Below are 15,224 nucleotides of genomic sequence, written 5' to 3'. Positions count from 1 at the left end.
GGGAATGAAGACAGGAAATTAAACCAAAAAAACCAAAACCTTCCAAGTACCTGACACAGAGGACAAATTGAACAGGTCATAAAAGGTCAAATTTTAAACAAGTAAAAACTGGAACTTTGTGCATTTGTTAAAACTTAAGAGAAAAACCTGAACTATGTGCATTTGTTAAAACTTAGAGAAACACACAAATATAAGGCACGTGCTTCAGAATGCTGAGTCACCCCTCACAGAAACAAAAAGCAATCATTCCATTCAGGAATGCTTCCTTTATATAGAAACACAGCATTCATTTGGTAAAAAACCAATTGGGAGCCATCTGATTGGAACAAATTCTCTCACCATTACTTTAGGGTACACTGTTGTAACATATAATTTATTATTATCAGTTTCATCATTTTGCACATTTAATACCATGTTTCTTTCTCCCACATAGAATATTATCCAATAGAAGTCCCCGAAAGGAACCACAGCACATTCATAACAAGGATAGAAAACGGTCCTCCATTTCTGCTCTCCGATACAATGATTTAACTAAAATAGTCAAATTTAATCAACTGCAAAACCAGAAAAGTGAAAATCAGCTGGTGTGTGTATCATAACCAAGATCATGAACACCTCCACGAAATGAGGTGAGCAAAGAGAAAAATGCTGCTTCTTAACAAGCTTCTATGGAACTTTACTTTTTTAAAACAAATTACTTATTTAGAAGGCTTATTTATTCTGCCTTTGATGGTACAAACATTTGGGTGTTTTCTCAGGGCCATCCCTGGGCAAAGAGATGGCGTGTGTGAAATGGAAAACAGTAGCCCTTCCTAGACTCCTGGAGTACAGGAGACTGATTTCCAATCTTGGCTCAGTTCAGAAGGAAAAAAGGGAAGAGTTCTATCTCTTGGGGAAAAAAATGCAGCCTACTTTCGGGCATGCCTGATTTTCCATCCACTCAAGTGTTCACGGCAAGTCCTCCTGGTTCTTTCGTGCCGGCTCCTTCTCCTCCGTGGTCTTCTGAGTGTCGTCACTGTGGCCAAAGGGTCTGGGGCTTCCCAAGGAACAACCATATCTGGGTATATTCTGGAAGATCAGCTCTGTCAGCAACCACACCTTCTGCCTTCCGGAGCAGATGTATGGGCTCCCGTGGCTGGAAATGGTGCCAGAGAAGCAAAGACCCAGCAGCCCACCTGCACATACCTCCACACCACTCAAGTGTCCTAGGAAATATTAAGTCAACAGGACATGGCTGACTTAAAAAGGCTTGATAAAAATTCTCCCTGCACTTAAAAAAAAATGCACGTAAACATTGCTTCTAAGTCACTGGAGAACCCTTGAGCCTTTTGGTCTCAACTTTCCGATGTTTTGCAGTTTTACACGCTCAGCTTTTTCTTGGAGGTATCAATCTTTTTTCTTCTTATTAATGGAGTTCAGAGTCTGAGGCTGCCTCTGAATATGAGCATGGGGTTTGACCGGCAGAAATAGTATTATCAGAAGACTTATGATGTGTAAATAAAAGTACATGGACCTAAAATAAAACACAAAAATTGTATTTCGCACAAGGATGCAAATGGGAAAAGTCACATGGGTGTGATTACATCATCTGCAGGCCAGCAAGTGAAGGCACAATTTTGGGCAGTAGCCAACCCGTCTGTATTCCAGTTTGCCTTGATCCACCCCAAGGCGGGGGGCTCCTTCGGTAGGTGAGCAGGCCAGGGATGGACCAAAAGCATAGAACTGAACACAGCAAACCCATCAGCCCATCTACAGATAGATACACAGTACTGTCCCCCTGCCCTGATCAGACTAAGAGCATGAATCCCATAACAGCCGGAAACCCCTAATGATTTGAAATCTAAGAACACACAGGACCCAATTCAAACCCTATACTCTGTTCCCTAGACACAAACGCACCTTACACTTTAACTGATATGCTCAAGTGTGAAGAGTTGTTCTTGTGTGTGTTAGGAGCCAGAAGAATCCAGATTTTCAAAACCTGCTCTATGACTCTGAAAATCGCTTTCACCCAAACTAATAAGAAACAAGTGCTGCTTTTTCAGTCTGTGCATTTCTATTGTGTAAACGTGGCATTCAGCACACTGAGCACAATGTAGACAATAAATATCTGTAAATGCAAGTAATTAGAAACAGCTCACATTTGTACAACTGTTCTATAGCCTTTTGGAAAGGCTGAACTTAAACGTTCTCCAATGCTTCTGGAAGATCAAAGGAAAATAATGTCAAGAAACCCAGAACAGATTCATGTGTCCTTCTCAGACACATTGGAATCAGGTTAATTCACATATCCCCTAAATAAATTTCCCTGAAAGCATCTACAGAATAGTGAAGAGTTCTAACAGAAGCAAATACATCTTCACTTATTCTTTCAATAAGCATTTACTGCTTAGGATGTACAAAGCATTAAACCAGGACCTAAAAAAAAGGCAAAGCCCTTCCTTCCTTCAGGGGAATGGGGAACAACAGGAATATAGGAGTGAGGGTACCACAGATACCTCCCTCCCACCTTAGCTGGAGGACACGGTCCAAGAGCCCCAAGTAGAGGTCTGAAACTGTGGACAGTACTGAAACCTATATATACTGTTTCTCCCTCTACAGACCTATGATACAGTTTAATTCATAAATTAGGCAAAGTAAGAAATTAATAGAACTACAGCCATGTACTTTAATAATTAAAGTTATAAGAATATGGTCTCTCCTCTCTCAAAATACAGTACAATAGTACTGTACTCACCCTTGTGATGATGGGAGGTGATAAAATTAGTAACATTAGGCTACTACTGACCTTTTGATCACACATCAGGAGGCGGATCATTTGCTCCCAGAGAGTAATTGCGGGTAACTGAAACCATGTAAAAGCAAAACCGGGGATAAGGAGGCTCCTATAATTTAACCAGCCCCAGGCAAGTAAACAATTAATTTATTGTCTAAACCAGGACACTGAGAGTGAAAAAGAGTTCTATACATAGACACACTGGCTCAACAGGCACTCCAGCCACGCTTTGTTCTTGCATTTTCCTTAATCTTTCATCTACACTGGAACAGTTATGTTAGATTAAAGCCAATTATTTTGGAAGTCAGAAGGAAAATATTTCAATCCCCTCCCAAAGTTTAGTAACCTATTCTGCCATTCCATATTTTTCTAAAATTTTAAGAAATACTTCATCTCTTTATTATGGAAAAACTCAACATTTGTTGAGCACCCTAGTTCCGAACCAGGTACCCCAGATACACCGATGAATGAGGCATAGTCCTCACTCTCAAGGAGATGCTATCTGCAAAAGATGTCTCTACCTGGCATCCTTACACACTGAATTTAAGAAAGTGTCACTACTAGGGCACCGGGGTGGCTCAGTCAAGCGTCGGACTTCGGCTCAGGTCATGATCTTGCAGTTCATGGGTTCGAGCCCCTGTGCTGACAGCTTGGAGCCTGCTTCAGATTCTGTGTCTCCTTCTCTGCCCCTCCACTGCTTGCTCTGTGTCTCTCTCTCAATAAGTAAATGTTAAAAAATATTTTTTAAGGGTCTTCTACTTAAAGACAAGTTCATGGATAAGGATTTGCCTTTCAAAATGAGTTCCCAAAAAGGTCCAGCCATGGACCCCAAAGGTGCCCCAACCTTCCAATTCATGTATTGAAGCCCTAACTTCCCAAGGGATGGTATTGGAGAAGTGGAACTTTGGGAGGTAATCTGGTTGGGGGTGGGCCCCGTGATGGGATTAGTACCTTCATAGGAAGATAAAGTGAAACCAGAGTGTGAGCTGCCTCTCCCTGTGTGGCTCTGCCACCCTGTGAGGACACGGAGAGAAGGCAGCTTCCGTAAACTAGGAAGACAGCACTCACCAGAAACCCAATCTGCCAGCACCTTGATCTTGGGACTTCCCGGCCTCCGCAACGAGGGAAATGTTTGTGGCAGAACTCACTCGGGCTATATTTAGTCATAGTATCCTGAGCTCAGACAGGTTCTTTCATAATACATTTAAGTGTTTACTTGGGATTCACAACTTAAAGATTAGACAGGAATTTAAAGCTGAGATGGGAAGTCACCATAGATTGAAAACCGACTAGACCTAAAAATAAAGCACATCTGAAATTTAAATGTTAAGCAGTGATGGATGTGCGGAGAAGTGATTTGCATACAACTGCCATTCATTGTCAGTCACCGAAATTAGCCCCAAGTGAGGAACAGATCTGGAATGCAACCAGACCCACCTCCGCTAAAAAAAAAAAAAACCGCACATTCAATTTTCATTTCTTTCATCAGATTCAGTGATTCTCTTAAGAGATGCTGAAAACACTTTGTGAGATGCAATCTATGATAGCCGTTGGCAACACGTGGCTGTTACAATTCAAATTAATTAAAATTAGATAAAATTGACCAGTTCCTCAGTCACTGCAGCCACATTGCAGACGCTCAACGGCCACACGTGCAGATGACTAACACACCGGATAGCATTTCTAGACTGTAGAAACTTCTGGACAGAGCTGATCTGGGCAGGGAATTATTGTTTTTGTAAATACATGGAAATCTACTTGGGTGATCTGGCTTGGTAGCTATTTGCTTCTCTTCCTCTAGAGCCCCTGAGTGTAGGAATCCGCATACTTCAGTCGGTTAAACGCACGCTATCTCCAACAAATCGCTATTTAGCATGATCTCCAACCAGTAACATTCTGCCCAAATAGCTTGTAAAGACATTTTTCGTGACTGCATTACTGTTCTTGCTATAAAGGAACTCCAGGTCTGAAACTCAGGTCGAGGTGTGTGAGTTTTGTTCAATCACCCTCTCTGAGCTTCCACTTCCTCTTACGACAAACAGGGATACTGAGAGCTACTCTCTCCCCTCAGCTCACCGCTATCTACCATGGATTCTCGGTTCTGCCAACACTCAGGTCACTTGGGGCTTCAGTGCCCAGAACCTCCTCCTAGCACAGGGGGCCTTTTCAGTGCTGTTCCCTGTGTCTGGAGCACAGTCCCTAGGGTGCTCCACCTGGACCATCACCCTCACATCCCCACACACACTATGTTTCGCTCCCCCCACCCACGCAGCCTCCAGGTCTTAGCTCGAATGCCGTTGTCACCCAAAAGCTACCCTTGATGTCCGGTCTGAGTCCGATTCCTGTTACGTGCCCTCCTAAGTCTCGATACCGACGAGGGAGCATTAAGGCAAGCTGAGGGCAAAGTGCAAGCCAGCACCCCCGCCCCCGCCCCGCCCCCAGGTGGGATATGTGCCATATTCCTCAGACACTCCTGGCCGCCCAAGGACCAAGGAAAGGAAACAAGCAGTTAATAGAGATCAAAGTCATGCGGGACGGGAGTCTCCCTCAGTTCACAAATATCTTAAGATGGCCTTTTTTTGGTAATTTATTATCAACAGACTCCTCTCCAGTTATCTCTAGACTCCGTTTCCTGGAGCCCCTGGTATCACCTTCCTCTCCATAGGGATATGGGGAACAAAGGCAAGAAAGAAAGAGCAGGTAAAATTAAATTTCTTTACAACCTGCAGCCCATTGATAAGTACTTCAGGCAAATTCGGAGTAGAACATTTCCTCCAGGAACCCCCCACCATCCTAGCGTAAATGCCTTACTAGAGGAAAAACAACCTTAGCTTCACAATAGCAAGGCCTCAGGTATCCTAGGAGTCCTCTTTAGCAGACCAAAGTCCTTCTGGAGGCCTCCTTTTGACTCTACCTCCCCCAACTCCAGGGCATATAACTAGTCACTCTTCACAACCCCAGTAGAGCTGTTCCTGCCTACCGGTCCTGTCCATGTGCTTTGATAAAATCACATCTTGCAGCAAAGACATCTTCAACAATTCTTTCTTGGCCATCAGATACCAACCCCCACCACTCCAAAACCTCATCAGTATCATTCACTCTGAGTACAATCTTAATGTACTCTTAATGTACTTAATGCCTCTATCAAGCTATCCCCTCCATGGGACCAGGAAGGATTTCTTTTATTTTTCTCACCATTTTATCCCTAACTTCTAGGACAGTGCCCAGCAACCAGAAGGTATTAAATGGTTTTGAGCTGAACGCAAACATTCCTGCTGTAAGTTGACACATATTTCACATTTTGGCAGTTTCCTCCACTTAAGATACGTGGAAGCCATATTTAGAAATTCTTAATACTGATGGATTCAATTTGCCAACTTCCAAGCCAAACGCAGAGAAGACAAGTTTATGAAACAGCAATGGAGAACGACGGAAACTTACTTGTATAAGCTGATGGTTGGTTCAACTGCTAACATAACGAAGGGAGCAACGGTGTAGGACACGGCCAGCTGAGTGACCGCCCAGGTGACCACATCATACGCAACCTTGAGGGCTTTTGAGGAAAGGAAGTAATGTCTGTAGTTGTTCCTCATCTGCAAGCCAAGGAAGGCAGAGCCAGGGATAAAAAAATAAAAACAGTTTTTATTCCATGCATGGGGGCAGTATACCTTGGGAACACAGGTGATCAAAAATGCCATTATGATTTTTATTATCGTAAAAACATATATTTATGTCCACTGTTGACAAGTGTTCAAAGAACTAAGCAAAAAAGAATTTTATCTTTTGATATCTGCCAGCGAAAAGCACTGTTTATAACCTTGGCACATATCCTCCCAAGCCTCTCGCTATGCATACACATCCACATTTATATTTTCACTGATGGCACAGATTTATTTTCTAGGCTTTTTTTTTTTAGTATTCTATCGGAAACCATATTTCATGCCGAAAATATTAATCTGTGATATAATATGGAAAAGCTAACTTTTCCATAATTAATTTGTAGGTCTTTTAATAAATGGGACTAGATTTGCCTCCAGAAAGACATGTAATTCCCAGATCCAAGAACCAAAGGCGCAGCTGGGACAGTGACTGGCTTACAGGTAGCTTAGCCCCAACGCAGGAGAGGCTTCCTGGGGGCCTCTGGGTAAGCTAAAGACTCCTTCTTGGCGAGTTCAAGACAGTCAGAGCTCCACCCCCTGGGGAGCGTAAGCAGTATCAGCAAACTCCTGAGTTCATTCTCCTGGGAATACTGTTCTACCAACCCTCTCTACCCCCTATCTAACTCATTTGTGAAAAATATGTCCGGGCCACCCAAAAGAAAGGCTTTCCATAAATCAATGCTTTGATACCAGTTGAAATCACAGAGCTAAAGGCATTTTCAGGAATAATACTTTGGATATATAAACGAGCACAATTCCGGTCTTTGTTTTAGCTTGTCCTGGCCATCTGTTCTGTGCTTTTATAATGTAAGGGGTATGTGAATGGGAGAAAAGACACGGCGTTCCTTGTTTTCCACTTACAGATATGTGGAATATAGACGTTACTACTCATGCTGATTAGTGCACTTTTAAAATAATCAATTATTCTTGTTCACACGTATATTCCAACCCACATTCATCGAACTAAAACAGGTATTCTGCAGGGAAGGGACTCTTGCTGTGGGATTCCAGTGCCTGAAACTCTCACAGGATACGTGAATTAAAGCGTGAATAGCTATGCTGGGGCTCCTGAATTCACGTCCAAAATACAGTTTAACAAATGTCATTAAAAATCCATGGCACCAGGGGCACCTGGGTGGCTCAGTCGGTTGAGCATCTGACTTCAGCTCAGGTCACGATCTCACGGTTCATGGGTTCGAGCCCCACGTCGGGCTCTGTGCCAACAGCTCGGTGCCTGGAGCCTGCTTCGGATTCTGTGTCTCCCTCTCTCTCTGCCCCTCCCCTGTTCATGCTCTGTCTCCGTCTCAAGAATAAATAAACATTAAAAAAATTTTCTTTTTAATCCCTGGCACCTAAATATGGAAGGCCACAATCATTATCAAAGGTTGTGATTAAATCAAATACAAAACTCTACTGCACAATCAGCACACCCTGATTTACAATTACTCACATACGTGTTCATTTCGTTCTTTAAGGGCAGGCAGGGTTTGTGTTTCTTTAGCATCCTACTCTACAACCAGCACAGAGTAGGAACAGTCCAGGACGAACTGGAGGCTACCCAAACAAATTCACAAAGAATTTCACACAAACTAACTTAATCGGATCAGGCATGAGCATGTGACAAGTTAGAGTGATCTCTAACAACACAATTTTACTGGCTGCACAGACTTGGCGGATTGTTTCTCAGCTTACGATAATGAAATGAGAAAATGAGTTGGGTACAAGCAGAATGAAGCCTGTGGAGCCTCAATTACGAAGGCATCGTAATTGGTAGACCGCTTAATGATTAAAAATGGTTTCATCTCTTAAGGTACGAAACATTCGTTACTCCTAAAATTCCTTGTTTTGCAAATACCATCTGTAAATAACAGAAAAGCAGTTAATCACTTGGTGGCCAAAAATTCCTACATATTGAAGTATTTCTCTAAGAGGAAGACTTCTGTTGTGTGGTGATTTTTCAAAGTATCACTCCCATCTCCACCACCTACTTCTGAGACCAGAAGGTAACACATACAGGCATCAGATTATTAGGGAAAAGATCCTACAACCAAAGGAAGCTTACCGTTCTGGCTGCTACTGTGACGAGGGTTCCAGTTAAGAAGGTAAAATAGTATCCAGGGTAGACACCATGCCACAAGGCAGACAGGACAAAGGTTAGCACCGTGGGGTACCAGGGAACCCGCTCATAGCACACTCTATGAAGAGAGGAAGGTACAACAAGCCATCAGTCAGAGGAGCAGAAACGTCTTAACTACACTTGTGCCTTCAGACCACACAGAAATCATCTGACCCATTATGGATGGCGAACAAGCTACCCCTACCAGGGCTTTTCAATGCAATGCCAGCTGCCTGAGCTCCGTTTCCTGAATGCTACCAGACAGGGAATTCGTAGTCCAATCGTCTGGGGAGTAGAATAGGAAGTTTTAAACTGCATGGAACTAAATGATCTGGGCCCCGTCATACGAGATCTAATAAAAGTCCAAGCAGTCACTCCACCCAGCAAGAGCTCCTGCCTCATAGAAGTGCACTCCTCCAGTGCCCTGATCTACCGGGAACACTTATGGATCAGGGCCACTGGCACTAGAACTTTTCAGATCAGGATAGCGTCTTTCGAAGTGGGTATCTTCCTTCGGTCAAAATGAATCCCAACCTGGCCTCCGTGCCATCTACCCAGCCAACGCTGCAAACCATTTCATCTCTCTTGGCAAGGACTCCAGCACAAAATCACGGTGTCGGTTACATGACTTTTCAGCGCTTCCGGTGTCCCTTTGGATTTCAATCCACGAATTCGTTTTAAAGAGTGACACTGTGAGGACCTAGAAACTGTCAGCAAATACCCTGGAGATCTCTGACTTCTTGGTTGATTAAAACGAAGTGATGGGGACTTTCTCCCAAATCCGATCTATAAATCGCCAGTGGCAGCATAAGGAAACCACGACGTGCTTTACTAAACAATTGAACCCCCAAAAATAAAATAAAATAGAAATTCAAACAGTTAACACCAATCCAGCTCTGTATGGATTGTCAAACGCAACGGAAGTGAACCCAAACTAAGGACTACGGCTTCCTTGTCACACAAAGAAAGAGAATGCATTTGGGGAAAGAGACACAGAACCTGGATGCCACTTGGAATGTTTCTTTGAAATGGGCTAGTCTTCACAGGTATTTGTTTCTTACCCTCTGTATCTTTTTGTATGAATAAGATGCTTTGTTTTCCAAAATGATTTTTTAATATTTGTTACAATTTTTATGTTCAGTCATCTTAGAACATAAATTCCCAATGGAGATATTGGGATTACCTGACATACAGAAATAGAGGTTTAGGGGCACCTGGGTGGCTCAGTTGGTTGAGCATCCGACTCTTGATTTCAGCTCAGGTCATGATCTCACGGTTCATGGGATCAAGCCCTGTGTCACGTTCTGTGCTGACAGTGTGGAGCCTGCTTGGGACTCTCTTTCCCTCTCTCTCTGTCCCTCCCCAACTCGTACTCTCCCCCTCCCCAACTCGTACTCTCTCTCTCAAAATAAATAAACATTAAAACAAACAAACAAAAAAAGAAATAGAGGTTTATGCTAAATTTTCTGGTAAAATTAATAGCACCAGTAAGTACAACTTCCCAAAATTTGCATGTTCAGGTCAATTCTCAGATGGCGCTGCTTGAGTTTACTTTGGAGTGTTACCGTATATTGTCTCTTACCCTGATGTTGGGACCTATGAAAAATGCTACGTATCAGAAACAGAATCTACAGCTTGATAGTTTCACACTCTTCTTGCACTCATATGATCGGAGTATTCGCTAGCTAGAGTTTTTTGCTTCAAGGATAGCACATTATTAATTCCATATTAAGTAACGTTTCCAGTCTTGGAACGTGTAGGGAAATAAACGACAGAGAAATACGAACAAAAATGTGAGGTTAAAAAAAACCTAAATCTTCAAGGTGCCATCAAGCTGTTAATGCTAGGGATAAATGGAGATCTTCAGTGATTTGATGCTGACATTGACCTTCCTTGACCTAATCTCCTATAGGTAAGAGGCAGCAAAATACAGAGGTTTAAGAGCCTGGCTCTGGAGAGAGTCTCTTTGGGCTCTTATCAAGTACTCATTAGCTGTGTGACTTTAAGCAAGTGTCATAACCTGTCTCACTTTCCACATCTGTAAAATGGGGATAACCACCATCTCCTATGGAACTGACCTGAGAACTGCACGAGTGGCTGCTAGACAAGAAGGGCACTATTAGGTGTTTGATACACTAAAATAACTATGCTACGCTGCGACCCTCTCACATTATTTCTACTTTTCCATTTACAGGGCAGAGATGTTAATACAAAACAAAAGTGTCAGATGACACGTTACTCCTGGCAGACTACTGCTCATCTAGCGACGCCCATCTAAACATATCCCAGTGCCACGAGCAATGAGGTCATTTTTTTTATTTTTCTTACCGCTTTAGCCAAGTAGCTGTCTGAATATTCCAGTTTTCTAAGTACATTTTGAAACTTGTGGCAGTCTAGAAAGAAGAAAATAACACCTATCATTAGCTTCAAAAATTCCCCAAGTAATGGAAAGTCCTCCCCAGAATTTCCCTGGCGGCAGATTAGATGTGCATAGAGACGACTCCATCCAGAGAAGATCAGTGGTTCCATCCTACACAGTACAATTTCCTGGTGTTTAGACAGTTCGCTTTGCACTAAAACTTGGCTTGCAAAGTCTTCATTTCCCTCAAAACTTATTTTCAAATTATAGGAAAATTGAAGGAATGTCTTACAGGTTTTTCTCCCACTCTGGTTAAAAAAAATTTTTTTTAAGTCATCTGAGTTTAAAAACTAAACACTCTAAAGGGGGATTTGCCATAGGAAAAGTTTCATCATGTCGATTTAGGCTTTTCTGGAGACAACCTAAATTTAACTGTCATCTTTCCCTATGTGGCCATCTATACACTAGGTCAGTCTTGTGAAGTGATTCTGCCAAGAGCTGCACAGGTTCAAGAGCTTCCAGTTGGATTTAGAATAGGGAGAGATTTCACGCATGAAGGAGTCTCCATACAAAAAAAGAAAACAAACATCACCCAACTGGCAATGACACAGGTGCCAAGGAGAGAGATTCCAAAATAATCCATCAATTGGGTTTTCTCATTAAAAAAAAAAAAGAAAGACAAAAGTCATATCAAAGGCTGGCAGTAGAAAGCATGAAGCAAACTTTCAAGAACCAGAACTCTTGGGGTGCCTGGGTAGCTCAGTTGGGTAAGTGTCTCTTGATCTCAGTTTAGGTCTTGATCTCAGAGTTGTAAGTTCAAGCCCCACATCATGATGCCTACTTTAAAACAAAACAAAAAACCAGAATTCCTAACAAAGGCAGAGTATAAGTGGCACTTTTTTCTATGCCAGCCCTAAGGACATCTTGGGCCATACATTGGCCTAATGTAGTATGTTTGGAGGGAAGGTGAGAGATGGTAGGTAGGTAGACAGATCAGACAGAAAATTAAATACATAAGTAGATATTATAACTTTTTAATTCAAAGCCCTAAGGGGTTTTATTTATGTTGTCTTTGGCTAATACAACGCTATATGTACAGCTTCAAAGTACCTTAACTAAATCAGACTTCCTTGGGTTTCTTCAGCTCTTTGCTCTAGATCAACTCTACTGAGAATGCAAACTTCTGCTTTCTGGTTTTCTCTTCTAATAAAGATGTGACTTAACAACTTAGCGCTTCACCCTGACCACACACCCACAACAGGAGGGCTGTGTTTTGGGCACACAGCTGAGGGGACTGGTGAGCAGGCCAAAGGGAGATGCTGTAAAGTACGTGTACCCGTAGCACCCCAAGGCAACCAGCAGTGATCCGAGATTTTTGAGGAAGCCAAGAACTTGAGTGGGAAAAGCGAATGAAGTCCCGATGCGACTCTCTCGGACGTCATCTGTATAGAAATGGGAAGCTTGTAAGTGATCTACACTGCTTTTCCAAGCATGACAAAGGTCGTACTGGAGGCTGCTGCTTGTCCATTAAGAAGAAGAGAAGCCTCGGGCATTAAGAAGGTGGAGAACATCGGCCATGTCCCCTTTTGGCCTGGTGTCCACCTAACAGGGAGCAGGCGGTCAGTCTCCACATCCCTGGTTTCTTGCTCTACACGCACATCCTCTTCTGCTCAGACTCTCCCGTGGCACCCTGCCTGCCCTGTGGTGGGTGGGAAACCAGAACCGACAGCAAATATGAGTCACCCGGCTAGAGGACCAACCCTTCTGTAGGTCGAGAACCGAGTCCTTACTCCCACTCAGCAGCCAGAAGGAAAGGCTGCTCTGACCACTCACACAATGCCAGGAAAACTGGGAATCTCATGGCCCCAACAAGACCACCTCTGAAGATAAGGACGTGTCGAGAACCGAACCGTGATCCAAGAACAGAGCCAAGGAAAGACCAAAAACAAACAAACAACAACAAAAAACCCACGCTGATTCGAGTGGCCTAAAAGCCATGTGCCATGACAACGCTTCTTAAAAGCAAATGGATTAGAAATGTTTCAGAAGGAACCACAGAGAATGCCTGCCATACAACAACCTAAACGCAGGAACTTCCAGTCTGTATTCTTGACTGAAGAAAGCAGAATGTGAAATGAGAGAAGATGACATCTGTACTTTCTAGTAGAAAGAACAGGACTGTAAACAACAAATCGATTTTCCTGGCTCCTTTTCAGATTTCTACACGTCATTCCTTGAGCCATGCAAACTGTCAAGAAAGTAGGTTATCTTGAAAAAAAAAAAAAAAAAAAGTCCAAGGGGCTGCTCGACTTAGAATTCCCTGATCCCTCGGACACTCTGAGGAAGAACTTCCAGGGACACCACACTCAAAGCAAATCATTTGCTCTATTTGCGACGGAAGCTTGATGCAAAAGCATAATAGACTCACCTCAATTTTCCAGATGTTTAGGTTAGAAAGCAGATCCCAACAGAAATTTCCATTCTTATCCACTCCGCTGAACCCAAAGCCCGCTGCATTATTCACTGCATCAGCTATGGTTTTTAAAACAACACATTAGGATATGGAACAAAAGTCACGTTGCTGCTTTATAAGATATTAAATGTCTGTCTAACTTTAAGATTGAGAGAGAGGCAGTGGTCTCTCCTTTGGGAAAGAAACCAACACAATTTTAAGGACCTGGTACCATCATAAATCACAGAAACATCAGTGGTTCTTTGGTGGCCTTAATGTTCACGGACTCATTTTTATTCATTCGCTAGCATTTAGTGAACACCTGCGAATAATAAGAAGGCACTAGACGCTCACAGAACACAAAATGGAAGTAAAAGAGAAATGAATCAGAACAAAGCAGCAAGGATTTAGTGACCAACTTGATAGAAGGGGAGACAGGGAAGAAGGTAAACACACATCTAAGCTCAGAAGCAGAGGCCAGAAGAAACCGAGGACCCAGGGGACTCAGGCCCGAGAGTTGTCATTCAAGATGGCACAACGTGACCTGACAGCGTTAGTTCTGAAAGAGAAACCGGAGCTCATTCTGGACACATTCAGGGTGACATGCCAGTAGGTTTCAGCCAGAGCTGCTGAGATACAGTTAGAAAAGCTCAGAACACAAGACAAAGAGCTGAGACAGAGAGACATGAATCTGGGGCCAGCAGCCACGGAGACCACACGTGGACCCCATTACCAAAGCATCCTACCCACAAAGTCAGTCTGAGAAAACGCCCGTTTCCATCTTTATTTCACTTCACTGAAGTGTAAGAAGATGTCCCCCTGCGGTGAGTGCAACATTTCTGACTCCTTAATTATGCGATTTTGTAATCAGATAGAGACCTGATGAAATCGACGTAGATGCCGACCAAGAGGCTGATTTTCTCTTTTCACTTCGTTCAATTCTGTCAGACTATTTTCTTTAAAAAAAGAAACTTCAACACCCTGCCCCCCCAAAATAGTAGTCCAGATAAAAAATGGGCAGAAGATGGGGCGCCTGGGTGGCGTAGTCGGTTGAGCGTCCGACTTCAGCCAGGTCACGATCTCACGGTCCGTGAGTTCGAGCCCCGCGTCGGGCTCTGGGCTGATGGCTCAGAGCCTGGAGCCTGTTTCCGATTCTGTGTCTCCCTCTTTCTCTGTCCCTCCCCCGTTCATGCTCTGTCTCTCTCTGTCCCAAAAATAAATAAACGTTGAAAAAAAAAATTAAAAAAAAAAAAATGGGCAGAAGACACAGACATTTCTCCAAAGACAACATCTAGATGGCCAACAGACACACGGAAAGATGCTCAACATCACTCATCAGGGAAATGCAAATCAACACTATAATGAGATATCTATCACCTTATTACTTGTCAGAGCGGTTAAAAAACCCAACAAACACCAAGAGTTGGCAAGGATGTGGAGAAAAAGGAATCCTCATAGACTCCTGGTGGGAATGCAAACTGGTGCAGCCACTGTGGAAAACAGTATGGAGGTTCCTTAAAAAGTTTAAAAAAAGGCCTACCCTATGATCTAGTAATTTCACTACTGAGTATTTACCCAAAAAATACAAGAATACTGCTTCAAAGAGATACAGCATTATTTACCATAGCCAAACTATGGACACAGTCCCAGTATTCATCATTGATGAATGGATAAAGATGTGATATGTGTGTGTATATGTATACACACATACACACAATGGAATATGATTTATCCATAAAAATGAAACCTTGCCATTTGTAACAATATGGATAGAACTAGAGAGTATCGTGCTAAGTGAAATAAGTCAGAGAAAGACAAGTACCATATGACTTCGCTCATATGTGTTTAAAAAACAAAACAAA

The 15,224-nt window shown here is 42.9% G+C and overlaps 1 protein-coding gene across 4 annotated transcripts in view; it reads right to left on the bottom strand.

Annotated features, from left to right (window-relative positions):
• Positions 1-345: 345 nt before the first annotated feature.
• The window catches only part of MBOAT1 (membrane bound glycerophospholipid O-acyltransferase 1), a 107,036-nt gene continuing 92,157 nt past the window's right edge, over positions 346-15,224 (bottom strand). For all 4 annotated transcript variants that reach the window (XM_078446597.2, XM_078446598.2, XM_060614694.3 and 1 more), the window contains 5 exons: positions 13,339-13,442; positions 10,880-10,944; positions 8,498-8,630; positions 6,218-6,369; positions 346-1,513 (listed from right to left, as the gene is read on the bottom strand). In XM_078446597.2, coding sequence (XP_078302723.2) covers positions 1,387-1,513; positions 6,218-6,369; positions 8,498-8,630; positions 10,880-10,944; positions 13,339-13,442 — 581 coding nt within the window. In that variant the 3' untranslated portion in view covers positions 346-1,386. The remainder of the gene's footprint in view (positions 1,514-6,217; positions 6,370-8,497; positions 8,631-10,879; positions 10,945-13,338; positions 13,443-15,224) is intronic.

This window comes from Panthera onca, chromosome B2 (assembly GCF_046562875.1).
Source record: "Panthera onca isolate mPanOnc1 chromosome B2, mPanOnc1 haplotype 2, whole genome shotgun sequence".
NCBI lineage: Eukaryota > Metazoa > Chordata > Mammalia > Carnivora > Felidae > Panthera > Panthera onca.
This window is presented reverse-complemented; position numbering and strand designations above follow the sequence as displayed.